This window comes from Fistularia commersonii, chromosome 6 (genome assembly GCF_037954325.1).
Source record: "Fistularia commersonii isolate RoL2024-O1a breed Wild chromosome 6, RoL_Fcom_v1.0, whole genome shotgun sequence".
In the NCBI taxonomy this organism is placed as follows: Eukaryota; Metazoa; Chordata; class Actinopteri; order Syngnathiformes; family Fistulariidae; genus Fistularia; species Fistularia commersonii.
In genome coordinates this window covers 13,493,983-13,520,142 of record NC_141289.1, presented here as the reverse complement: position 1 = coordinate 13,520,142, position 26,160 = coordinate 13,493,983, and the positions used below count along the sequence as shown (strand labels likewise).

The 26,160-nt window shown below is 39.2% G+C and overlaps 1 protein-coding gene across 3 annotated transcripts in view; it reads right to left on the bottom strand.

The window, feature by feature from the left end:
• The window catches only part of fam184aa (family with sequence similarity 184 member Aa), a 59,595-nt gene that overhangs the window by 6,666 nt on the left and 26,769 nt on the right, over positions 1-26,160 (bottom strand). For all 3 annotated transcript variants that reach the window (XM_086148263.1, XM_086148265.1, XM_086148262.1), the window contains 11 exons: positions 23,949-24,071; positions 23,667-23,828; positions 19,678-19,799; positions 19,297-19,447; positions 11,360-11,474; positions 9,616-9,713; positions 6,976-7,129; positions 6,702-6,829; positions 6,426-6,610; positions 3,119-3,265; positions 2,793-2,910 (listed from right to left, as the gene is read on the bottom strand). In XM_086148263.1, the coding sequence (XP_086004389.1) occupies positions 2,793-2,910; positions 3,119-3,265; positions 6,426-6,610; positions 6,702-6,829; positions 6,976-7,129; positions 9,616-9,713; positions 11,360-11,474; positions 19,297-19,447; positions 19,678-19,799; positions 23,667-23,828; positions 23,949-24,071 (1,503 nt within the window). The remainder of the gene's footprint in view (positions 1-2,792; positions 2,911-3,118; positions 3,266-6,425; positions 6,611-6,701; positions 6,830-6,975; positions 7,130-9,615; positions 9,714-11,359; positions 11,475-19,296; positions 19,448-19,677; positions 19,800-23,666; positions 23,829-23,948; positions 24,072-26,160) is intronic.

Here is a 26,160-nt window from a genome sequence, read left to right as displayed (position 1 = left end):
AAACAAAAAACAATAATAAATAAATAAAAATCAATGAAAATAAATAAAACAAAATCCTATTTGACATGTTAAAAAGCTACCAAGGGCTAATCCAAAGTCGACTAAATCAAGATTTTAAGATTTACAAAAACTTGCTACGATGATTTAAATGATAAAATGAAACTCAAGGAAAGCGCCTTTATAACACAATCCATCTTGTGTCCCCCCCCCCCACCCACATTTATGCAAATGGTGGTAATTGAGAGCTAAAAAAAGAGAGCCTCCAACCACTTGCTGATTTGAGAGAGAGTGAGACAACTACTGGACCGTGTTGAGCCAGTATGAAAGTGCCCATTAGGCTGCCAGTGTGGGATCAGAATTGTACTCAAAATGAGCAAATTGGCAAAACAACATCCAAAGAACCAACGCTATTAGTGAGAATTTCTGCTTTACCGATATTATATCCAGTATAACAAAAGGGCTTGCCTACGCAAGAAGGAGGGGAAGCAGTGACAAAATGAAAGATCCAACATCAACATGAATGCAAAGCGTTGGGCTCAGATGACAAGGACAGATCACCGGTTTCACTTGTTAATGAACTGCTCTTCAGATCTGAGAGATCCAAGAGAAAATGCTGGTTTGAATTGAATTTTGAAATAAACAACGGGAACCTGAACCACGGGAGGCTCAGCCGTTGTTCACAATCTTGCAAATTTTGCTGCATTGCTCTCAAATGCTCTATAAACAGCAATTGTTTCCTTTTGCTTGTTTGCCTCTGCCAAGCAGGCACACACAGTTTCAAATTAGACACTAGATAATCGTCCCTGAGTGTATAAATTCAAGAAAGAATCTACAATGGAAATGTTTAGGCTTAGAGAAGTTTGTGACAAATGAAAAAAATAAATAAATAAAGCCCCCCTTTAAAGGTCTATTTAGGGGTGCTGGAGAAGAGGGTCTGCCGGTTGTTGAACCTCGGATCAAGGAGGACCAGTGTGGCTTTTGTTCTGGTCATGTAACAGTGGACCAGCTCTATACCTTCGGCAGGGTCCTCGAGGGGGCATGGGAGTTTGCCCAACCAGTCTACATGTGTTTTTATGGATCTGGAGAAGGTATCCAACCTTGTTTCGCGGGCAATCCTGTGAGGGGTGCTCCATAAGTATAGGGTACCGAACCTCGTCATACGGGTTGTTTGGTCGCTGTAAAATCGGCGTCGGAACTTGGACTGCATTGCCGGTTGTAAGTTGGACCCGTTTCCGGAGAGAGTTGGACTCTGCCAAAGCTGCCCTTTATCACAGATTCAGTTCATAACTTTTATGGACAGAATTTCTTGGCGCAGCCAGGGAGTCGAGGGGATTCTGGCTGCAGGATCAAGTCTCTGCTTTTTGCGAATGATGTGGCTCTGTTCGCCTCATCAGGCCATGATCTCCAGCTCTGGTGCGGTTCGCAGCCGAGTGGGAAGCAGCCGGGATGAGGATCAGTATCTTCAAATCCAAGATCATGCTGCTCAACCGGAAACGAGTGGAATGCCAAGTCCGGGTCGGGGAAGACGTCCTGCTCCAAGTGGACGAGCTCAAGCATCTCAGGCTCTTGTTCACCAGTGAGGGAAGGATGGAGTGGGAGATCGTCAGGTGGATCAGTGCAGCCTCTACAGTGATGTGGACTCTGTACCGGTCTGTCATGGAGAAGAGGGAGCTGAGCCAGAAGGCGAAGCTCTTAATTTACCGGTCCATCTAAGTTCCCACCCTTACCTATGGACACGGGCTGTGGGTAGTGACCAAAAGAACAAGATGGCTGATACAAGCGGCCAAAATTAGTTTCCTCCACAGGGTGACCGGACTCTCCCTTAGAGACAGGGTAAGAAGTTCGGTCATCCAGGAGCGGAGTACAGCCGCTGCTCCTCCTCATAGAGGAGTCAGATGACATGGCTTGGGCATTTGGTCAGGAGGCTTCCTGGACACCTCCTGGGGGAGATATTCTGGGTATGCCCATCTGGGAGGAGACCATGGGGAAGACCCAGGATACGCTGGAGAGACTACGTATCTCAGCTGGCCTGGGAACGCCTTGGGGTTCCTCCAGAGGAGCTGGACCATGTGGTGGGGGAGAGGGAGGTCTGGGCCTCTCCTCTCCGATTGCTTCCCCTGTGACCAACTCCGGATAAGTGGGGGAAAAATGGATGGATAATAGAGCCATAAATTGTAATTAAAGAGTCTGTGTGACTCACTGGATTTTTCACATATTTTCAGATGTAGAAAAATCACATGGAATAGGTAATGTATAAACCAAACATATACAAGAGATGACAGATGAAGAAATTACTGAAAAATGTACAACAACATTGCTTCCCCTCCAGTATAGATATGGAAGTAATATTAATTATGATATCTGATAAAATGTATTAGAATAAGAATGTGTGAACTTAAAAATAGCAAAATCTGTGACATGTTCCAAAAAAAGCAGACATGCTATCACTACAAAATCTGCTGCACTGGTCAAAGGTGACAGACAAAAGAATCAGTGCCTCCTGATGCTTGTCAACTTGAACTACCTACCGTAATTAGATTGAAAAAACAAACAAATAATACCCATCACACACTAAATTGCATTTCATATGAATACATTTCATTTAGCATACTATCCTTTTGGAGGCAGAGAATGTGTAGATCAGTCAGTTGTTTTTCTCTGAGAAAACTTTTAAATGGCCTTTGAAAATAGTAATTAGTTAGTTGTGATGCTTTCATGTCTCAGAAGAAGATTAATTTCAAAATGTTCTTACAACATATTTAATCTGTTGCAGGGATTAAAAATGTACTCACCACCAGCTTTTTGACTAAAGCCTCTCTCTCAGTGACCATCTCTCTGAGCTCTGCGATGAGATGCAGATCCTCCGGTCGGCTTTCTCTGTTCCTTAATTTGTCCTCTGTCCCCTCCAAACTGTGGGGAGACAAGACGCATGAAGAACCAATCAATCGAGGAGGGCAGGAAGGGATGCATATTATTTTATACCAATTACAGTATCTTGTAGAGGTGAGAGCTGAGGGTTTTAAGAGCCTCAGGAAAATAACCAATTGGAAACTGTCACAACAACTAAACAGCTCAGGGGACAGATGAACAGCCTTAAAGACATTTGTCAGGGACTCACAGTATTTGCAAAGCAGAAATCTTGTCTTTGAGAACCTCCTGTGCCTTGTTGAAGTCGGCGAGCATGATTTGAATTTCTCGATGATGGACCACACTGAGCTCCCCCAGTTCCCGCTCATGTCGCTTCGCGAAGTCCTGCTCATGAGCCCTGAAGCAGGAAGAGAACACTCATGAATACATAATGACTTAATGTTCAAACAGAACTTTAGCCCAATATGTAAAGTGTGCTGGATGCACTTTCCCTGGAATAATGCACCATTATGTATGCATTCCCATGGCAATACTTCCTGCTGGTCCCTTGCTTAGGCAATTCAATTACAAAAGAACCTGTAAGCAAGGCAGTGCCGTTTGACCTAGTTATCATTCCACTGCACAAAACAACTAACAGGATATACTCGTATATACACTTCATCTAAATGACATTTTTTTTTACAAGACTCAAGGGTATCTTTACTTCTCAATAGTTTCCCTTATTGTAGCTGTCAATCAAATATTATCAGTTCATGCGTGATCCTGGAAAAAATAAAAACCTTGAAAATCACAAGAGAAATGGAACGGACCAGAATAAAATATAAAATGTCAATCAGAGTTACTATGTTCAGCTTATCAATGCACTTGCAAAAACATGAAAACAGAAAATGAGGCACAAAAAAAACATACATTTATATAAAATATATATATATATTAAAAAAAGAGAGTTGCAATATCTTGTTTTACATGCTTCCGAATTGCACTGTTACCTGGAGGAACTAAGAAACAATACCTCAACATCACTCCAATATTACTTCATTATTACTCCTTATTTTCCTGCAGCATCATAGAACATTTGTTCACAAATGTATGACTGTCGTGAGTTTGGATTATGGAAAATTAAAACATCCTCAAAAAGAAATTAACACACAGGGTTTAAAATCCTCTGACTGCAAGCATTCTCGTCTTGTCTGATAAAAAGATAAATATGCTATCACAGATTGTCAAAAAAAATAAAACCACCTTTTCAGACACTTACCTGAAAATAAACTTGTTTTGCATAATAAATTTAAATTGTGGAGGCTGGTTTGCCTTCATGATTTGATATCCTCATACCGGGCACAAGAAGGTCCACTGAGGCCACATGTTGATCAGTTTCTTTTCAAGGTTAAATCTCTCTCATATAGAAAAATAGGTCATATACAGTGGGGAGAACAAGTATTTGATACACTGCTGAGCAGAGTATCAGTGTATCACAGCTTTTCCCACTTGCAAAGCATATATAGGTCTGTAACTGTTTATCATGGGTACTCTTCAACTGGGAGTGACGGAATCTAAAACAAAAATCCAGAAAAACACATTGCATGATTTTTTTATGATTTTTAAGTAATTCATTTGCTTTTCATTGCACGACATAAGTATTTGATAAATCAGAAAAAACAGAAACCTTTGTTGACAATTACAGAGATTAGACGTTTCCTGTAGTTCTTAACCAGGTTTTCACACACTGCAGCAGGGATTTTGGCCCACTCCTCCATACAGATCTTCTACAGATCCTTCTGATTTCGGGGCAGTCACAAGGCAATATGGACTTTCAGCTCCCTCCAAAGATTTTCTAGTGGGTTCAGGTCTAGAGACTGGCTTGGCCACTCCAGGACCTTGAGATGGTTCTTACGGAGCTGCACCTTAGTTGCCCTGGCTGAAGATGGGTCATGCCGGAAGACCCGGCCAGTAAGGCTCCCTCAGTAAGGCTCTTACTGAGGGAAGCATCAGGAGGAACAGTTACCTTACTGAGGGAAAGAGATTGTTGGCCAAGATCTTGTGATACATGGCCCCATCCATCCTCCCCGCCATACGGTGCAGTCGTCCTTTCCCCTTGGCAGAAAAGCATCCCCAAAGAATGATGTTGGGGACGGTGTTCTTGGGGTTGTACTCATCCTTCTCCAAATGGAGTTGAAACCAAAAAGCTCTATTTTTGTCTCATCACATCACATGACCTTCTTTCATTCCTCTTCTGGATCATCCAGGTGGTCATTGGCAACCTTCAGACAAACCTCTTCCATTTTCTAATAATTGTGCCAATAGGTTTTGCCCTTTTCACCAAGCTGCGTGCTTATTACGTCGCCCAATCTCAGCCTTGTGCAGGTCTACAATTTCATCCTCAATGTCCTCACACAGCTCTCTGGTCTGGGCCATTGTGGAGAGGTTGGAGTTTGTTTGACTGAGTGTGTGAACAGGTGTCTTTTATACAGCTAACAAGCTCAAACTGGTGCAGTTAATACAGGTAATGAGTGCAGAACAGGAGGGCTTCTTGAAGAAGAACTAATAGGTCTTTGACGGCCGCAATTCTTACTGGTTAATAGGTGATCAAATACTCAAGTCATCCAATTAAATGCTAATTAATTACTTAAAAATCAAACAGTGTGTTTTCTGGATTTTTGTTATAGATACCGTCATCCAGTTGAAGAGGACCTGTGAAAGAAATTACAGACCTCTACATGCTTTGCAAGTGTGAAAAACTGAAAAAATCAGCAGCGTCTCAATTACCTGTTCTCCCCACTGTATGTAATGAAGGTAAAGCAACATCTCCTGACCACAGAGGGTGCTGTGGGTCCACTCCCCAAAATATCCTGCCATTCGGTTTGGCAGCGTGTAGATGGTGTTAGTGCTCCACGACAGTGTGCTGACATTATTTCGCTAACATGCTGATAGCGTATGTAGTTGATATTTTAGTGGCTGACATTATCAAATGCCCCAACAACGCATTATTTTCTGATGAAACGTACAATAGAACAGTATAAAAGAGTTAAGTACACCATGACAGGCAGTGCAGGATGTACGACGTAGTATGTGTGATGCATAAAGTACATCTCCATCCCTTTGGCATTCATTTTGACCATTCACACAATGAGTCTTTATTATCAAGAAAGAGTAATTTTGGAAATTGCCTGCATGGACCAATAAGCTTGGTATGAATTGAAGAAACTACGTATAATTTTAAGATGTCTTAATGCGTGATTAGTTATAAAGTTATGCTTTTGTTCTGCACCCCATATTAAGTAGATTTGTTCTGCATTTCTTTTTAATGAACTTAAAACTTAATTATATCATGTGGCGTTCATTCATTATCTGTACAGCTAATGGGTAATTCAGGGTTTCCAATGAACCTCCTGCATGTTTTTGGATAGCAGAAGGGAACCAGAGACCGGGAGAGATAGAGAGAACATGCGAACCCCAACACAAAAAGGCCTGCTATTGGAATTGAACCAAAGACCTTCTTGCTGTGCTTTGGAGGCACTTGCCGAACAAATAAACCATGCAGGTTTGAGTTGTCTTACCTTATCTGGTGGTTTGCTTCACTGCGAACCCGCAGAACCTCTTTGCCTTTCAGCTCCAGCTCTCTGGTCAGAGTGTCAATGGTCTCATTCAAAGAGTGGATCTCGTGGTCCAGCTCGGTGATGCGGTTGCTACGGGAACACACCTCGGCTTGCAGGTCGGAGATACGGACTAGGAGCTCTTGTTCCTAGATGGTAGATATATTTGAACAAAAACACAAGACGGTTCAGTCACAAAGGGGAGAAATCCTAAGCCGATCAGGTAATCGATGCAGTCACCTGCTGGTGGCTGTGCTCCATGGCTTTCTCCAGCTCCCGTTTGGCCGAGTTATTCTCTTTCAGGTGAATCTGCTTTAGATGTTCAATGGCAGTAGCATGGAGGTGGTTCAGCTCTGCACGTAGGGAGGCTGCCAGAGAGAGGATAAAGTGAGGGCATCTCTAAGGGAAGTAAGTATTAACTTCAAGGACCCCATCACAGTAAAATATTACAAATTCCTTTCATATTTTAAACTCAGAGACAAACAAGGCGATATTATTTGTCATAAGCATTTACCTAGTTTTGCTTTCCCCTCGTCCTCCAGCTCAAACCTTAGAGTCTGCAGTTCCTGCTCAGACTGCTGCCTTAGGATATCTAAAGTTCTTCTGTGAGCCTCCTTTAGAGCGTGGACCTCCTCTCTTTGCTCTTGCTTAAGACGCTCCTCCAGGGCCTGAAAGGAAGAAGTAGGAAGAGAGCACAGAAGCGAGGGGGGGGAACAGATTTGCAATGTTACAAATTTTCTGATTGAAAAAAAGGCATAAACTTTTCCGAAGGCACTTTGACTTGGACATGAAAAAGATGGAACAATTCAGGTACCGTTTGCATTGGTTTATGGACTCACTGTTTTCCAAAGTGGCCATAGTTTGTAGTACATGTACTCTTATGCGGAACATCTAATTTATCATCATTCCTGACTGAATAATGATATCAAATAAGGTAAACTTTTTTTTTCCTGTTGTAAAGCCAAAACAGATTTTTTTTAAATCGAAATAAGCAACACGTCATTTTGTATTTCAGCATCATAAAATCAAGATTTTACATCCTTTTTATTCTTTTTTTTTTAGACTCTTAATGAACCGATTAAGTCAAAGCTGCACCTCCACAGCATCTTCACTAATTAACAATGCTGTATTTTGCTAAAAATAATTATATGGGTATAAAGGCTAGATTATTCAAAAGGATGGACAATACTGTACATGATCTCCGTATAATCTTAATAAGATTGAAAGGTACTTTTCCCTCATAACACAGAGGAGTGAATCATTAACTGGAGGGGTAAAAGTCTAATCAACAACTCATTCTGGATTATAATGTGTCTCCCTGCAATGCAATTATAACAGAACCTCAACCATGAACTCAATAATGAGCCATCACCCCTAAGGTTCTTTTTCAATATTATTTAAACAAGGATATGAGGGGAACTAGAGCAGGTGAATCCACTGAATACTGTCACCGAGATACAAATGTCTGAGCTTGGTTCAATTCTTCAGCTTTATAGTATGTTTTCGTGAGCCTTTCATTTACATCTCAGTCAGAAGCCTTAATTACTATTCATGTAAACACTGAAACAATCCTAGTGGTGGTTTTACAGATGGTCACAACTTGGTATGAGGCTAACTCTACCGTCAACACAAAAAAAATGAAATGAAAAATGAAATCATTATGTGTGAGCCATGATAAATTGATTTTTGGAGCTCTAAACTGTAAATCTGACGATGCTTGACAGTAAATTTCCTCTCAGGAGGAAATGACTCCAGGCGAACGTTAGTCTGCAGATAGTCCCGGGATAAGTTAAATGTCAGAGACGCTTCCATTTCACACAGCTCCGGTAAAGTTCACTGCTGACGGGAACGACTTGAGGACGAAAAGAGAACAAGGGGAAACAACATCAAAGAAGCCTTTTGCCAAAACAGTCATTTGTTACAATTTCATTATCGTTTAATTTTGTTTGTTCTCAACAACAAACCTCTAAGGATTTATTTACTCTGATGGTGTTATTGTCATTGACAGATACTTCATCATTTTAAAGATGCCTGTTTTTTTAAGTTTTCTGCCAGTTCTTGTCCTTTTTCACTTGACTGTAAATGAAGTTGGCCAACAAGTGTGTTCGACTTTGAGAAATGACGTTAAAAACATTGGCAAAACCTTACAGGCATAATTTACTGCTCATTAAAGAGAAAGGTCAACTTTGAAGGAGGAGGGGGTGCGGAGGGTTCTGAGTTTCTAATAATATAACAATGTAAGAGCATCGAGGATGTTAAATAAGGTTCTACTGTTTTGGTCTTTGTAACAAACTACATTATTGTGTTATGTTTTTTGTCCTGGTTCCTGATGTTTGATCTTGTTTTCTTAATCATTGTGTGCTACTACTTGCTACTTTTGCACATGTTTATACTGATTATATATTGTTTATATTCTTTATTTTTTCATTTCCTGTTTATTTTTATTTTCCATTTTTACATTTTTTTCTATTTGTATATTTTATATTTTTCTATTTATATATTTTCGTAATTGCACATTATTATCTACCTCTATTACAGTATTCAATTTCTGCTTGAATTGTAATTTCCCCACTGTGGTATGATTAGAGAAATATTCTATTTCAAATCTATCTGAAGAGGTTGATTTGCTGTGGTGACCCCAGAAGGGAAAAGCCGAAAGGAGAAAGAGAAGAAGAATCTATCTAAAAATAAAAAAAGCAAACACACTTTGAATTTATATGCCTCAAATGCAGTGGAAGCAGAAAGATATAATAAGATATTTGTCAAGGTAATAATTAAAAGAGACCTCCACGGAAAAAACCTTGAATACTCTAAATCCACTTTAATTGCCTTTTTTTGCAGCAGGAACATGTTCGCCTTGTAAAGTAATATAGATGAGGTCTGTGTCAGATTTTCAAGATATACAATAGTTCTTGCACTTGGACAATAATCAGAACAAATTACACTCAAAAGTAGATCAATCACATCCCTTGTTGATGAATTTAGTCTCAAATTATTTCTTTATAACTATGTAAAGCGACATATTCACTCAAACATATAGCAATATCTATATTTGAAGAGTTCACTGCCTTGCTCATTTCAAAAGATATTAGGATACATGGCAAACCATGGTAAATAAGGATATTTTACCAAAATGTGTATGTATCTGTCATACCCTGATCTGGTGTTGCCTGGCCTCCTCCATGGTGCTCAGGGCGCAGCAGTGAGCCTCTTGCAGTCGATGTTCCCTTCTCTGATGTTCTCGCTGCATCTCTGTGAGTACACGCCAACAAAATCAATAAAACAGCCATCACCCACAACAGTGGTCTCAAAAGCATTAAAATCGTCAGCAGCCTGCATTGACATGAGAGCAGCTGAGGTGAGACTGACAAGCTTTATCCTGCCTTGAATGACAGACGCTTTCATTGAAATATGATGGAAATGTGTCACACACCTCTCTTACCTAGCGTACTTTTACCATCACAGACGGAAGTAGTCATGTGGAGTTAAACTGTAAATCTGAGTCATAAAATAAGCCCGAAAACATAAACCAAAATAAAGAATGAATCCGAACTATCCCCCAGAACAGTGGGATTTTTTTCCTGGTTAACTTTTTGAAGGACATTTGTGATCAGAAATACTTTTTTATACCTGGGATCAAACCATCACAGTGTTACGGGCTTCACTATAAAGAACCATCATAGGTTAGTGGGTTCTAATATTAGAGCTAAGAAATAGGCTTTGTCAATTGTTAGCACTTAAGGGTTTTTTGTTTTTATATTGTAGTGTTTTAGCAAGGAAAACACCCATGTGGTGGTAAAACGTGTGTTTAATGAGCAATGGCTGTTGTTGGCCACAGCCGCACCACACGAGCCTGCAATACAACTAATTGTTCTTGCTCAATTCAAGGTAAATAACTCCCAGAATTCACTGAACCCCAAATTTACATCGAAAACAAGCATCAACAAAAACCCCAACATTCGTGACTCGCTACAAGATTATTTTGCAGGGGGTATCATCTTTTTACCACAGAATAATTTGGCAGCCTTGTGTGCATGGTACACTACCATAGAAATATATATCCATATACATATAGGTTACACACACACACGTACACATATATACAGTACCTTCATATATACACACATACAATATATGCATATGCATGTGCGTTTATGTATAATTTACTTAAAATTATAAATTTCATTTCATTTACTTCTAACCACATGTATATTACATTTTCATTTTGACTTTAAAATGTTAAAGGGTTGTTGTGACAAAATGTTCTGGAGACGCATTTTCCAAGGTTCACTGTATTGTTCGCATTGTGTAAATGAGGAGGAGTAAAGAGCAGGTGCAAAAAACGCATGAATAAAAGAGATTTGGTTTATCGGTGCCAAAAGACAAACAAAATGTCTCCAAACGGAATCTTGAGTAATCACCTCATTTCCTAGTGACATACAGGCCAGACAGCCTTAGACGATAAAACCAGCCTGCTCTACATCCTGATCTATTCTGCACCATCAGCCTTCCATGCAACCGTTTAACCAGAATCTCACTTAATCAGAAAGGACGAAGAACTAACACAGCACACATAAACATAAAAGTGATGCAGGATGATGACAAATAATCCCCTCAATCCAAACTTAATGACAGTTATTTTACAAAAAGATTTAAATGATGATATAAAATTGATATACTATTTGGTCAACTAGAAACTCCAAAAGGACAGTGTATGGCTGACTGTCTATGGCAAATTCATTTTATTAAAGTTATTAAAACAGGATTTGCTCTTCTGTTACCGCAAATCAATCTGGATGTCACCTTAACTGGGTCAAGAGACCGGCTGCTGTTTGGGATGGTCGAGATTAGAATTAAACACCACGGTTTGCTTTATGTGACGACTGAGTCCGGCTTACCTTTCAGCTGCTGGCTGAGCAGCTCTCTCTCCTGGTTGAACTGAGACTGCAGCTGCTGGAGAGCTGACTGGGACTGGGACAACTGCAGCTCCAGAGACTGCTTCAACAAGGATATCTAGACAGAGACAGAGGAACACAAAGACACAGGAAATGAAAACAAATGCAGCAGATGTAAATATTAATATCATTATATTGTATGTGAACAGTGATAAGAAACTGGTAGCAAGGCAACAATGACAAATCTGAGGTTGTCCGTATGCAGCATTTCGATTTTATTTTTCTCAGTACACCACATATCTTTGGCATATTGACAGAGATACCAAGAAGTTAGATTTTTTTTTTTTCGGGATTTGAGACTTAGAATTTAGAGATGGACTGGTGGTGATATGACCGTGTGGATAGGAGCCAAACACAGAGCTGAAGATTTCACTGCTCATCTCATAGAGCCAGCAACTTGTCAGACAGCAAATGGCAGCAAATGGAGCCAAAGAACATGAAGGCAACAACTATAAGCCCCATCACTGCGCAAAAAAAATGGCTTTGTTTTAAGGCATTATTGGAGCCATTAGGATCCTGAGAGGGTGTGAATGGCAGAACTCTCTGAAAAACGGCTCTGGTCCTCCACACGCCACTCTTTCTCAAGCTCCAGCGGCTAAATCCGAGAAGGATTTAGTGCTGGTGGGGTACTACATTACTGAGAGTAAGGTAAGATGGATTTAAAGTGCGAGGATGAGAAGCAGGGCTAGGATGAAGTTTGTTGGGTTGGACTTTGAATATGGGTTTAATAAGACGGGGAGATGACCTCGAGAGGCTAAACACCCTGCCAGTCTCCAAAGACCAATTCAATCAATCCAAAAAGGAGGCGAAAATATTTGCCAGGCACAAATATTTCAAATAGAGCTCTTCCAACTGTTAAACATTTTGAATTAAAAGCGCAAGGAGCCGGAGGAGTCTGGAGCTGGAACATTGAAAAAAATAAACAAAAACAGAAAAAGGCATTTCACATTACCATCGTTAGAAAAATTTACTGAAAGAAGGGTCGCAGCTCAGCTAGCCAGATATTTACCGTTCATTGAAAACAATAAAAAATATATTGTAAATTGTATTTTAAATATGCAGTTATTTCATTTACATTTAATTCTCATTACCACTGATTATGGGAGATCTCAAAAAAATTATAGGAGACCTCCAAAAAGATGATGGACACTGGGTCTTCAGAGGTTTAAATATATTCAAATTCTCTAACAGTCACACACAAACAACTACTTATCATACGTGTGTGTGTTGCACAGTTATCACCTGCAAACAAAGACTGGTAAATAAGCAATTGTAAGGCTTTTAAAGTGAAAACTGTGCGGCAAATGTACTGTACTGTTCAGCACCGTAGCCATTCATTTAATCCAGACATTTCAAATGCAGGAAATACAATAACATAAACAACTGAACGCTTTTTTTAAAGCTACTAATTCATCAATTAACTTATTTAAAGAATTCAAAACAAAAACTGGAAACATCCTATGTTTCATTTGAGATTTTAATCCAGGTATCTGCTGTTATTAACTGCAACTATATGTTGACAAAATTTGTATTATAGTTTATCGTTATATTTCTTTTTATGTCAAATTTTCAAATACATAGCAATGAAGACATTTTGCTTGAATTTATATAAATACATTAATAACATGAATAAAGGATGTTTGATTCTTGTGAGTCAAGGACTCATCCTGTATTTAAGACAGGTTTGTGTTCTCTACAGAATTCATCATTCGAACATAGCAACATCTTTCTCCATTTGTACACACATTTCTAATTCAAATTTGTATCGGACTTTGTTCACTTGGTATAATTTTATAGTTGATAACACATCCATCTAACATGAGGCTTCAGTACGACGTGATGTCAGCACACACCACAAGGTGAAGGCTTCAAGGGTGAAGTGATTGACATGCATTTTGTGCGAGTCTCTGAGCCTCCAGTAGAGATGGTGTTTCAGCACAACAGTAAGTAGGTCAATACAGTGCAAATCACCACGGTAATGCCTTTGTCCCTTTTTTTTTTTATCCCCTTCGGTAGCCTAAACCTACTTAATGGTGGCTACCTTTCCCTGAGACTTATCGATTCATGCGTCTGAATGTGCAGGGCTCACGCTCACATGAATCGAAGATGTGATGGAAGCTACTCGTATTCCGTATCATCTGGCGAAAGCGTTTGTCCTTTCTTTTCTTCTGCCAGTGTTGTTGGTATTTTCTTGATAGGATAAAAGAAGATGCTGGCAGCACATAAGCACATAATTTCCTGTCCCGATGTTAGAAACGTTGCAGTGCCAGTGATCAAAAGATGCCACTCTGTATCTGCTATGAATCTGACTTTTGAGTTTGTGTGTGTATTATATATATATATATATATATATATATATATATATATATATATATATATATATGATATATTGTATATTATATTGTCACAGCCTGAAAAAGAGATGATCATACTTTGATTATACTAATCCTGGGGTAAGGAGTTTCTTTGCGTTCCATTATTCTACTGACATCCCAGAAAATTAAAACATTTTTTTCTGAAAGTCCATTGTTTGTGCAACATCAGGAAATAGAGAGATGTGCAAAATCTCAAGCCCACTAATACCAATAGGAATAATTTTCTTGGTTGTCCAACAAATAATCACCATAATTACATTTCATTTACATTATGCACTCTCTCAAGGACTAGCCCTGCTGTCCTTGAGGGAGTTTCTTCAAATTCAACCAAATAATTAGAAGACAACATAAACTTGTATTAAAAGGTTATATAAGGTTATATAAACCTGGGTTATAAAACAACCAAATCCCTTTGAAGGCAGGATTTATGAGAGCGCTGTTGTATTATTTTGTAAGTGCAATTTACGTGTAATATTTCATTGGCAAGTGAACATATAAACTCAAACTCATATAATCTGAAATTCTCAAGTCTAAATTTATCACAAAATAACATTTTAGACATTTTTATTCACCAACTACTTGCTGTTTACATTTATCTCTATTCTTGCTCACACAGTGAAGACTTACAAGTAATCTAATAATGAACACAAGTGTATATTCCTAGAGAAGGATGATGTCAACACTACCTCACCTTTTAACACTTTGGTAATTAAAACTTCTCATTTCATCGCATTAAATTAATGCATGAATTTTTGAGTTATGAAAAGCACAGTGACCTCGGCCTTGAACTTCTGACCACCTAATCCCTCGAGGCCAAATGGATAATTCTGCCAAATATAATGAATTTCCCTCATGGTACTCCAGAGATACTTCTTTCACAAGAACAGGATGGGTATATTCAGCACATGTACACAAATATCACAGTGATTACATGCTTAAAGTGGTCTGTGCAGCATGGGAACCATGCATGTACCGAAAACACACGCTCGATGTTGTTTTGGGAAGCACACACACGCAACACATAGGGCTGGATGTCTTCATACGGCTGAAATAGAAAAAAAAAATGATGACTCACCAAAGCCCTTTGATAAGACAACACAATTGCAGACATCACAGAGGAGGGGACACACACACACACACACACACACACACACACACACACACACACACACACACACACACACACACACACACACACACACACACACACACACACACACACACACACACAGAGCGAAAGCTCCTTAGGTATTTGCTCCGTGACATTGTTTGATGTTTATTTTCGGCTAGTCTGGCTTATCAGTTAAAAGCTTTTGTTTGTTACACATTTCCCAAAACAGCGGCAGTAAATTAGGTTAAGAATTTTTCTGGTCTCTGTATTTTTGGTGTTCACAAGGTTTCTGGAATATTATTTATAAATATTTCAAGTTTCACATATTTCATATGTGGGATGCAGCAGTTGACTTTGCTTTGTTCTGGGGGAGAAGATGGAACTTACAAAACAACAGGCGACAGTACGAAAAAATATGAAAACGTATTACAGAGAAAGGAGGAATTACAAGAGTCTTATAATCGGGTCAGGCTAAATAATGCTCGTCTAATGACATTCAACGACTACATTACATGCAAAGCCAGGCGGCTTCTTGAATATGATAAAAACAAAAGCATGACGTGAACTGCTTTTGCCATGGATTGCGACGGAGAGGCTATCTACAAAAGTTGCCAAGCTGGCATCGGTGGTTGCTGCCCCCAGCTTGTCAGAAACTGTTCATCTAAGCCCAGTGGCGTCTTGGTAAAATCAGGACGGGCCTCTTTGAGGTTTGGGTTGTGACTCAGCAGAGCTCTAAACTACCCAGAGGCAGTATGCTCAGCTGCATTAGTGTAAGCAGTCAACTGTCTGAGCTTATACCCCGGTTTCAAATGTTTCTCTCTGCAGCTTCACCACTGAGGTGAGCATCTCTAGCAGCACTGCCCCGACTCATTTCCAATCCTGATGGGACGATTGCTAAATAAATGAGGCTATTAGGTAAAGTTAGTTACCGCGAGACATACAGACTTACTGCGAGTGTGTGCGAATGTAAAAAACATGCGTCGGTGAAGCCATGGGGCTGAGGGACAGCTTTGTGAAAACATAATTAAAAACCCCAGAAGTTCTTTTGTGTCGCTGCAGGCAAAAAAAAAAACAATAACAACAGACCAAAAATATCACAGGAGCGTTATCTTTCCCGGGTGATTTACATAGACACCATGGGATTTGTGTGAATTGTTGTGCAGGTGAAGCTGCACTTCATGGCATCACAGCAAATCACATTCAGAGATGCATCGAAAAGCTGCAAAGCCCACGAGAGTTTTCGAGATGGAGTTTTATTTCTCTCTGGACAGACAGTATTTTTGCTCCGGGCTGTCTCCAGGCAGCAAGACCAAGTGGATCTGCCAATCAATGAGGTCTCCAAAGTGGGTGTGGTGGAGGAGGAAGATCAGTCTCTGCATGGCCCTCACTCTCACAAAGAGCAGGGATGAATGGGAACCGCTGCTTTGGGCTGCGTCTGTCCTTGTTGTTCTCGCTGGAGCTGAAACATTTTGTGGCTCAGATTCTTTTTCAAAGGCTTTTTCTTGATGCGCGGCAGAAATCCTGAACTAAACACTAAGGAATTACCAGAGTTGTGATCTTTTGTAGCTGAACAGCAGGATGAGGAAATAGTACAAGACGTAGCAAGCCTTCATACAGATTAGGGATTTCTGATGAATCAGGAATCCAACATGAACAAACATCACTTTAGCTCAGACTGCTAGAATACTTCACTTGTCCTAATCTGATCATTAGATATGGTATTCTAAGTTTTTATTTGAAAGGGAGACCTTTTTTGCTCCTTTTGTTTTATTTCGAATGACAAGTACCAACCAAGATATACTTCGTGCTAAGGCACATGTGTCAAACACAAGGTTTATGGGTCACATCTAGTTTGTGAATTCATTATCATTTACCCGCATGAAAATATCTACACACTATTAGAGCTGGCCCGCACATATATTGCATGCGCCACAATAATACTACAACTCCCTCAATGCACTGCCAGCGCATTGGCACGCCAATCATGGGTCCGTGAACCTCGCTCATTCATCAGCAGCCTTATGGAACATTATGGAAGTTAGATTTAGCGATGCAGAATATCCACAGAGATGAGAGAGTGGTCATTGGTGGAATGAAGGATAGGTGCACCAAGACAGAATATATGTGTGTGAATGAGCGGTAACAGAGAGATCAAGAAGTTGGAGGATTGCAAGTACTTAGGTCAACAGTCCAGAGCAACAGAGAGTGTGGAAAATAGGTAAAGAAAGTGGTTCAAGCAGGTTGGAATGGGAGGAGAAAACTGTCAGGGTACTATGTGATAGAAGACTATCGGCCAGAATGAAAGGAAAGATGCAGAAAGCTCTGGAAAGAGCCAGAGTTGGAGGCCGAGTTGAAGATGTTGAGATTCTCTTTGGGAGTGACCAGGATGGATAGGATCGGGAATGAGTCTATCAGATGGACAGCACATGTAAGATGTTTTGAAGAGAAGGTCAGAGAAGCCTGACTGAGATTGTTCAGTCATGTACAGAGGAGGGATAGTGAATATATATTGGTAAAAGGATGGTGGAATTGGAGTTGGCAGGCAGGAGGTCCACAGAAGACCAAAGAGAAGATTTATGGACATAGTGAGAGAGGGTATGAATTTAGATGGTGTGAGAGAGGAGGGTTAGATAGGGGTCTAATAGGGTTAGATGGAGAAGGTTGATTCACTTTGGCGGCCTCTGAAGGGAAAACCCAAAAGGAAAAAAAGAAGATATATAAATAGTTTCTATCTTTTAATATATCATCTTTAAATCCAAATGTGCTGTTTCATTTCCCTGTGCAATGGAAAACACCACTTGTGTCATTCTCATCTGACCCTTGTCACTTTTTTTTTTGATCTGCACAGTAAGCTGCATTCTGTCTGTTCAGTACAAGTTAGCAAGCGGGTAATTCGAGATACTGATTATGGACACTCTGGCGGCATTAAAATGCTTCCAAACCAGGCTATGATATAAAATACTTTCTACCCAGTATTTCAACAAAGATTATAATACAGCTGCTTTGTTACGATCCCCTGTGTGAAAAAGCTGCTTTCGACCAAAGAGCGTCTGGTAAGGATTTTGTGGTTGGAATTACCCTCCAAGAATTTGTCGGTTTTGGTTGTGTAAAAGCTCTATCATGTTTAATTACAAATGTGACAAAAAAAAAAACAATACGGAAAACATACAAACATGTTTCAATTGATTTTTTTATGTAGCAATTCTATTGAAAAAACAACCAAAAAAAAAAAACCATTTTAACCCGCACCTTTGTCAAGCTTAAAAGTCCAATTACACTGCTAAAGAAATGTTGGAGTTTACCTGTTCAAAGAAAAATTGCACAAACTGCCCTGTTTTAGAGCAACATTGTCTCACTCTTGCTCTAACACTGTTATCTTACCACAGGAGCATCCAAAAATCAGTTTCAAGTGAATGAGAAACCCAGGTTTGTCCTTCTGGAGTATCTCTCATTCAACAGTCTGGAAAATCAATATACAGAGAAGATAAGCCAGAGCACAGCAAAGCTCTGCTCCTGGCTGGTTGACCCTGCAACAACCCCTTCAACCCTTTCCAGCCGTGAAGGTTGAAAGCAAGAAACCCTCATTTGGCCAATGTTGGTCTGTCTGGAACAGGAGGTCTTAAAAGGAACATCCTCATTTTTGAGTATATTGAAACAAGTCGCATACATGTAATAAAAGAAATAGATAAGAAAAAAAAATAAAATATATATATATATATATTTTGTTGGTGTACCTTTATATCTTTACTTTCATTTATTTTTATTAGGCCAAGTGACTATTTCTTAATTTATCTAATTATTTATTTTATGTTACAGCCAAGTTTTAAATATATATTTAAAATATGAATATAAATAATACCATTAAGATAAGATAGTACTTTATTAATCCCCATGGGGGAAATTCATTTGTTACAGCGATGCAACGATATAATATTTGTAAATGTGAATCTCAATCTAAAAAGAAGAGACAATTAAAAGGACGAAGACACTACAAAGACAGGGACAGATAGCAGAATGACAAGAAGCATAAGAATAAACAAGAATGGAATGACAACAGAATAAAAACAACATAATTATATTATATAAACTCTCTCTCTCTCTCTCTCTCTCTCGATGGATTCCACTGGGTCTACATTCAGGAATAGTCCTTATTGTTGACCTTTGTGCAAACTGAAAATAAATCAATAAAGAAAAATTTGGTTTAATCTAGTAAAGGGCTTCTGGATATAAAGTTGTTTATTTTTTTTCATGGATCTTTCTTTGAATAGTCATTCTGAGGCAGAAATGATGTAAAGTACAAAAGCATTTTACTGCTTTCTCGATCCACAACCGCTGCATTTCCCAGTATGTATGTATGTGTGTGTGTGTATGTGTAAAAGAATATAATGATCCACCTGTTCCAGCAGGTCTTCCACTTTCCTCTGCCAGCTCTCCCTTGCAGCCATCATCTCCAGTTCTTTTTGCTGGGAGAGCTGAGTCAGCGCTGCCTGTTTGTCTGAATTGTACTCCTCATTCAAGTCCTCCTTCAAAAGACGCACCTCCTCACTGCATACAGAGATACAGGCTTGTAAAATTCAACCGCTATAATCATTATTGGCGTCTTTCTCTGCATCTGTAACTATGACACGGCTGACACGACAATATTCGGGATGTGCTCATTTCCTACACACATTGATATCCATGACTGCTCAGGTAAAAAGTCAACAAATAGCAAGAGTCATTTTGAAGAAGAAGTGACGAAATGACAGGGATACGTGGTGAGCATGTCTCCTTACCGAAGTGCATCTCGCCATTTCTGGTCCAAGTCATCTGCCATTTTGTCCATTTTTTGTTTTTCTTCTGTCCTGATGGACATCACTCGGGCCTCGTGCTGCTGTTTCTGGGTCTCTATCTCCTCCTGCAAAAACACAGCAGTTAAGAGATGCAGCCATAATATATCTGCATAGCTGTACTGGTGTCCGACATAATGTTGCGGCCTGTTTATATGATGGAGATGAATAAAACTTTCAGGCTCGACATTTCACAGACAGCCATAATGATGCTTTCTTCAGTTTTCTTGTAATCCAAACAATGACATGCTCTTCTAAAGGTCCAAATGTTATGATCCACATTAGGCTGACATTTTGAGGCATTTTGACCCCCCCAACTCCAATAATGTTTCCAAACTGATTCATCAAAATTTGCACGGAGCCGAGCTTATTGCTTCTTTCAGTGATCGCAGACATGGTTTTTGTTGACTAGGGCGAAACAGTAACGTGAAGCAAGACAGAAACATTTTTTTTTTCCCCGAGAAAGGCAGCTGTGTCAATTGTCATCGCTGTAAAATTATGATTTCAAGGAGAATATTTGGTGAAATTCTAATTGATACTAACATTTTTAAAAGAGATCTATAAGTATGTGGTGTCAGTTTATAAAAAATCATTAGCTGAAAACACCGTTCTCAGTTTGGTACATTACAAGGGCAACAGTACTCTTTTGGGTCTTTACAAAATTAATGCCCGGCTCAAGGATTCCTAAAATACAAAACACTAGTTCATCTGAAACATGGCTCGGCGGGCTTAGCTCTCATGTCGGTTCTGCAGCGAACTCCATGCTTTTTATGGTCAGAATCCCTTCCTCTGAGGCTAACAGGATCATCCTCAAGTTTTTATAAGGATACTATAAAAGTGTCTCTCATTTGGTTTTGCACGCACGTATCTGGGTGGCTGCTTCAGTACAATTTATCAGATGAACATATTTTGTGTTTTTTTCATGAGGTTTTCAGGCCCCAATCCATAAAATGTTTTACCATAGAAGTAATTGAAGCATACACATTCAGTATCCATGCTGACATTAGTCTTTAAGGGTCAAGTAAGGTGCCTTAAAATACATCATTAATACATCATCATTATTATTATTAATACCCTTATTATTTTTCTGTAATTACTTGCTAATTTTGGGGAATCATGATTATTATATTTTTTTCATTTCTTTCAACTTTTAATACTGTATTATACTGTAATAATACTGAGTCAACTGTATATACTGTTGACTCTTAAGCATTCAATTGCTAAATCGTAGATTATTTCTTACTGAATTTCAAGCATTTTCTTTGTTTTTTGCATGTAATACTATCCTATTTATTTTACCCTTCTCAGGAATTATGACTGAAATAGGTCAATTGTGACTCTTATCAATCTAATTTGATTTCTTGACTTGCTGTACTGTCCTGGGTGTGTCCTTAAGGTTAAGTTTCCTGGTGTCAATAAGCATAAATATACAGTCTATTCTTTCCATGAACATTATTGCTATTAGCAATATTCATTCATTCATTCATTCATTCATGGAAAGGCTAGAACCTATGCAAGCTGCCACTGAGGATAAGGGAGGATAAGGCAGTATTTATAACGGTCAAGTTCACCTTGGACCAGTCGATCAAAGAGCCACATATGGAGACAAACAATTCATTCACTCGCTCATTCACAGATCTGGCCGATTTAGAGCCTCCAATGAAACTACTGCATGTTTTTTTTGGACTATAGGAGGAAACCGGGGAACCAAGGACCGCCACGCTGTGAGGCGGAAGCTTTAACTACTGCACCAGCATGTTGCAATAGATGCTATATGGGGCGGGGGGGGGGGGGGGGTACTCTAACACACACACAAACACACACACATACACACCCCCTGTCACCCCACTGTCTCATATCAGCAGGGGCCTTTGCAAACGTACGATCCTTCAACTCATAATAGACTCATCATCATTATCTCACAGCTGGTCTTCAGCGTAGCACTTATCTCCGTTAACTCTCATTTCCTGCTTTCAAATTTTTCTTTTGCTATCACATCTCTGTGTCCGTCTGCCCCGCCCAATTCATTTTTTGTATCTTCCTCCTGTCATCTCCTGAGCAACGCTTTTGGGCTCCCTGTAAAACTATTTGATTTGGAGAGGAAAAAAAATCACTTTTCAGGGTTCCACATTTCACTTTCTTCTTAGAAATACTGTCTTGACCTGAATTTTGCCTGTAGCGCAAGATATCAGCAATAACACCTTTCTGTCAGAATTCATGATCAGTAAATACTGTTGGGTTTTTAGCTAGGAATTTCAACCAAAATTCACCGAACGTTAGAATACTTCATATATATATTCCTTGTGTCTGTATTCAAACTATGATAAAATTTAAAAGGGATGATATCAGCCAATCTTAACAGTTATGATCTGAGACAAAGGATGTAAGACTAAAATCAAAAGGTTAAAAATTGCAATTTGAAGAACAAATAAAACTATCCTTGTCTTTTTGTCAAAGAATTTTTGATTTGATAAAAATAATAACAAAACATAATAAAAATGACTTTTATAGAGCTTTTTAAACACTCAAAACACAATGTAACAAAAGATAAACATAAAATAAAAATAAAGCAGAAAAACTGTTGAAAGTTGAACTAATAACTGTGGATGTTCTGTTGTTTGTTTCTCTCCATGGAATTTTACCTCGGAGATGAAGGACTTATAGAATCAGACAACACAGGGTTTTGTTTAGTTTTTCTCAAAAGCAACAACTTAAATATACTTTGTACATGTCTGCTCACGGCGGAGTGAAAAACAAATAAACTCATGTTGACTAACTGGTGAAGGAAACAAATGACCTCCACCGTGTCCAAGGATAAGATTGTTTGGCTACAAGGACGGTTTCAAAACCTCTCCTAATCTTTTTTTCCTTCTTTTTGATAAGAAACAACATGGAATATTTTCAAGTGCTGTCATTACTTTATGCATCTTCAAATTATGAAACAGACATTTGTTTTTTGCTCATTTGAGGCACATTTTCAACCCCATTTTGACTTAGAAATGTGCCAAATAATTAAAAACACTGGGCCCAATGTCTGCTCGATTTAACGATGAAGCCGACCCCACTTGGAATCCGATGCCTGCTGATCCCCTCGCAAACCGCCATTTAAATTATGTTTTTCTTAGTGTCCTTGCATGCTGTACGGGGTTTAGCAATGTAATTTTATTTTTTTTTGCTCACCACACAACAAACAACTAAAATGCTTATTCTGCAGCGTTCTATGCCAGTGAACTAAGCACACGGGGAGAGAACTGAAAAATGCATGAGCTTAGATTTTTCCTAATAATTGCCTGCTGATTTCCAAACATCTCAGAAACTTAAATTACTGCGTCACCGGGAACATTTCCATCTCAATCCCCAGGTGCAGAATTTCCAAACTCATCAATTTGAAGACATTTAATTAAAACTGTCCTTTAATAAAGACAGTAGTCAGAACCCAATGCAGAAATAAAGGCAAATAAAGTGAATATGAGAAAGATATTGAATAATTGAGTGGGAAAAAATTGTACAAGAATAATGTTTTTTTCAACCCCCACCCCCAAATTTTTTTAAACTATGATTGCATTTTATTTTATATTATGATTTGGACATATTTCTGGGAGAATATAACACAATTACATGTAAAGCGTCATTAAAAAATTACAACTTACATGTTTTATTTCCTAAAATAATCCTGATTCTGACCCTGCATTGCATTTTAATGGCATGATTTAATGGATAAATATGATGTCAAAACACAGCGGAAATATTACTAACTAGGGACTTAAAAGAAAAGCAATGGATGATGGGATCACGTTATCTATCCTGCGCAGTAATAACAAAAAAAAAGCCATGACTTCATAAAATCACATCCTTGAAACGGTACATTCCAGCCAGTTCACATCAATATAAATGCTAATATATGCAATATATATGCTTAATTTCTTTGCATTCACCTGTAGGTCCGTGAGCAGATTGCTGGTCTCTCTGACCCGGGCCCGCGTCGCATCCAGTTCTATCTTGAGCTTTTCCTGAGTCTCCTTCAGGCAGCTGATCTGTGTCTGAGCAGAGCTCAGGTTTTGCTCGCCCTCCCTCACCAGCTCCTGGAGGTGGGACACCTGCAGAGACCCCCCCCACACACACACACACACCACCAGCAGGGTGAAACAGCTTCACTGGAGAGCCAGGAGATGATGACGATTTAGGGGTGTAAGTGGAGTTGGCTCGTGCTGTGTTACCTCTTGATTAGCCATGTTGAGTTTGGCTGAGAGCTCTTCTTTCAAGTTGTCCAGTTGCTGCTGAAGGCGGTCTCGCTGCTCCTCCAGTGAAAGGCGTTTTATCTCAAACTCCTGACTCATTTTCTGAAGAGGGAAGATTAAGGGCTCATTAATTGTGTGTCCGTAAAAAAAAAAAAAACGGATTTCTTCAAGGATCTTAAAACGTACACTGACTAATTATATTTGGGGTACTTTATAAACACGGACGTATCTTTATATTTCAATTCAAGGATTCTCAAAGAAGCACTAGGGACTTCCCTGTTGGGTCAGGAGACACAGACAGGGATTTTCCAACTAATAGTAAGAAAGCTAAATAACTGTTTTAATTATTTTGTTAAAGATTATAAAATAACTTTGATAAAATCATTTTTTACTTTGCTTTTGATTTTGATGTTGCAATTCATAGGAAATAGGATGTACAATTTGATAGATAAGACTTCAAATAAAAAAGTAAAAAAAAACAAAACTGAATAAACGAAATGTCAAATAAAGCACATGAAAAAATGTAAATTAGCTGAATTATTGAATTATGAAAAATGTACTTGAATACGAAAAGTAATCAGAAATTTTTAATAAACTGTCATTCACATTGCCACGTTTAGATATGCCTTTCAATAACAATTCCAGTATTTGGTTTTGTGATTGATAGGGTGAAAGACAGAGTTTTTTTTGAATGTCTCCGCACTGACTACTAATATACAAAATAAGTAACAAAAAACAAACAAACAAACAAACAAAAAAAAAAAAATATATATATATATATATATAAAATAAATATACATCTCCTATCCGCTTTTCCCTTCAACCTTCTCCATCAAACCCTATTCTCTGTATCCTCCTCTCTCACACCAACTACCCCTCATATCCTCTCTCCCTACATCCATTAACCTTTTCCTTGGTCTTCCTCGAGACCTACTGCCTCCAATTCCAGCACCCGTCTACCAATATATTCACTCTCCCTCCTCTGTACATGACCGAACCATTTCAGTCTGGCTTCCCTCACCTTCTCTCCAAAACATCCAACATGTGCTGTTCCTCTAATAGATTCATTCCTGATCCTATCCATCCTCGTCACGCCCAAAGGAACCTTAGCAGCTTCATCTCTGTGACCTCTCACTCTGCCTCTTGTCTTTTTGTCATTGTTACTGTTTCTAGGCCATACAGCATCACTGGTCTCACCACTATCTTGTACACCTTTCCTTTCATTCTGGCTGATAGTCTACTATCACATAGTACTCCAACACTTTTCTCCAACCATTCAAACCTGCTTGAACTCATCTCTTCACCTCTTTTTCACATTCTTCGCTGCTCTGGACTGTTGACCCCAAGTACCTGAAATCCTCCAACTTCTTGATCTCCTGTAGCCTCACCGTTCCACCCGGGTTCCTCTCATTCACACATATATTCTCTGTCTTGCTGCGACTAACCTTCATTCCTCTCCTGTCCAGCGCATCCACCTCTCTGGATTTTCCTCATCCTGTTTTCTGCTCTCACTACAGATCACAATGTCATCTGCAAACATCATGATCCATGAAGATTCTTGTCTGACTTCATCTGTCAGTCTGTCCATCATCACTGCAAACATGAAGGGGCTTAGAGCTGATCCCTGATGGAGTCCCACCACCACATTGAACTTCTCTGCTACACCTACAGCACACCCCACCACTGTCTCAGAAGCTAGCATACATGTCCTGAACCAGTCTAAAATACTTCTCTGCTACTCAAAAAATCCTTATAAAAGTACCAGAGCTCCTCTCTTGGCAACCTGTCTTAAGTTTTTTCTAGATCTACAAAACACAATGCAGCTCCCTCTGGCCTTGTCTATTGGCATTCTCGAAGCAATTGCTGCATCTGTAGTACTCTTTCTAGGCATGAAGACATACTGCCTCTGCTCTCAGTCTAGTTTCCACTACTCTTCCATAACTTCATTGTATGGCTCATCAGCTTTATCCCTCTATAGTTGCTGCAATTCTACACATTTCCAATTCTTAAAAATGGGCACCATCACACTTCCTCTCCATTCTTCAGGCATCTTCTCACTCTCAAAGATCCTGTTCCAAGCCAGAAACTCTACTGCTGTCTCTCCTAGCTACTCCATACCTCCACAGGTGTATCATCAGAACCAACTGCCTTTCCACTCTTTATCCTCTTCAATGCCTTCCATATATATATA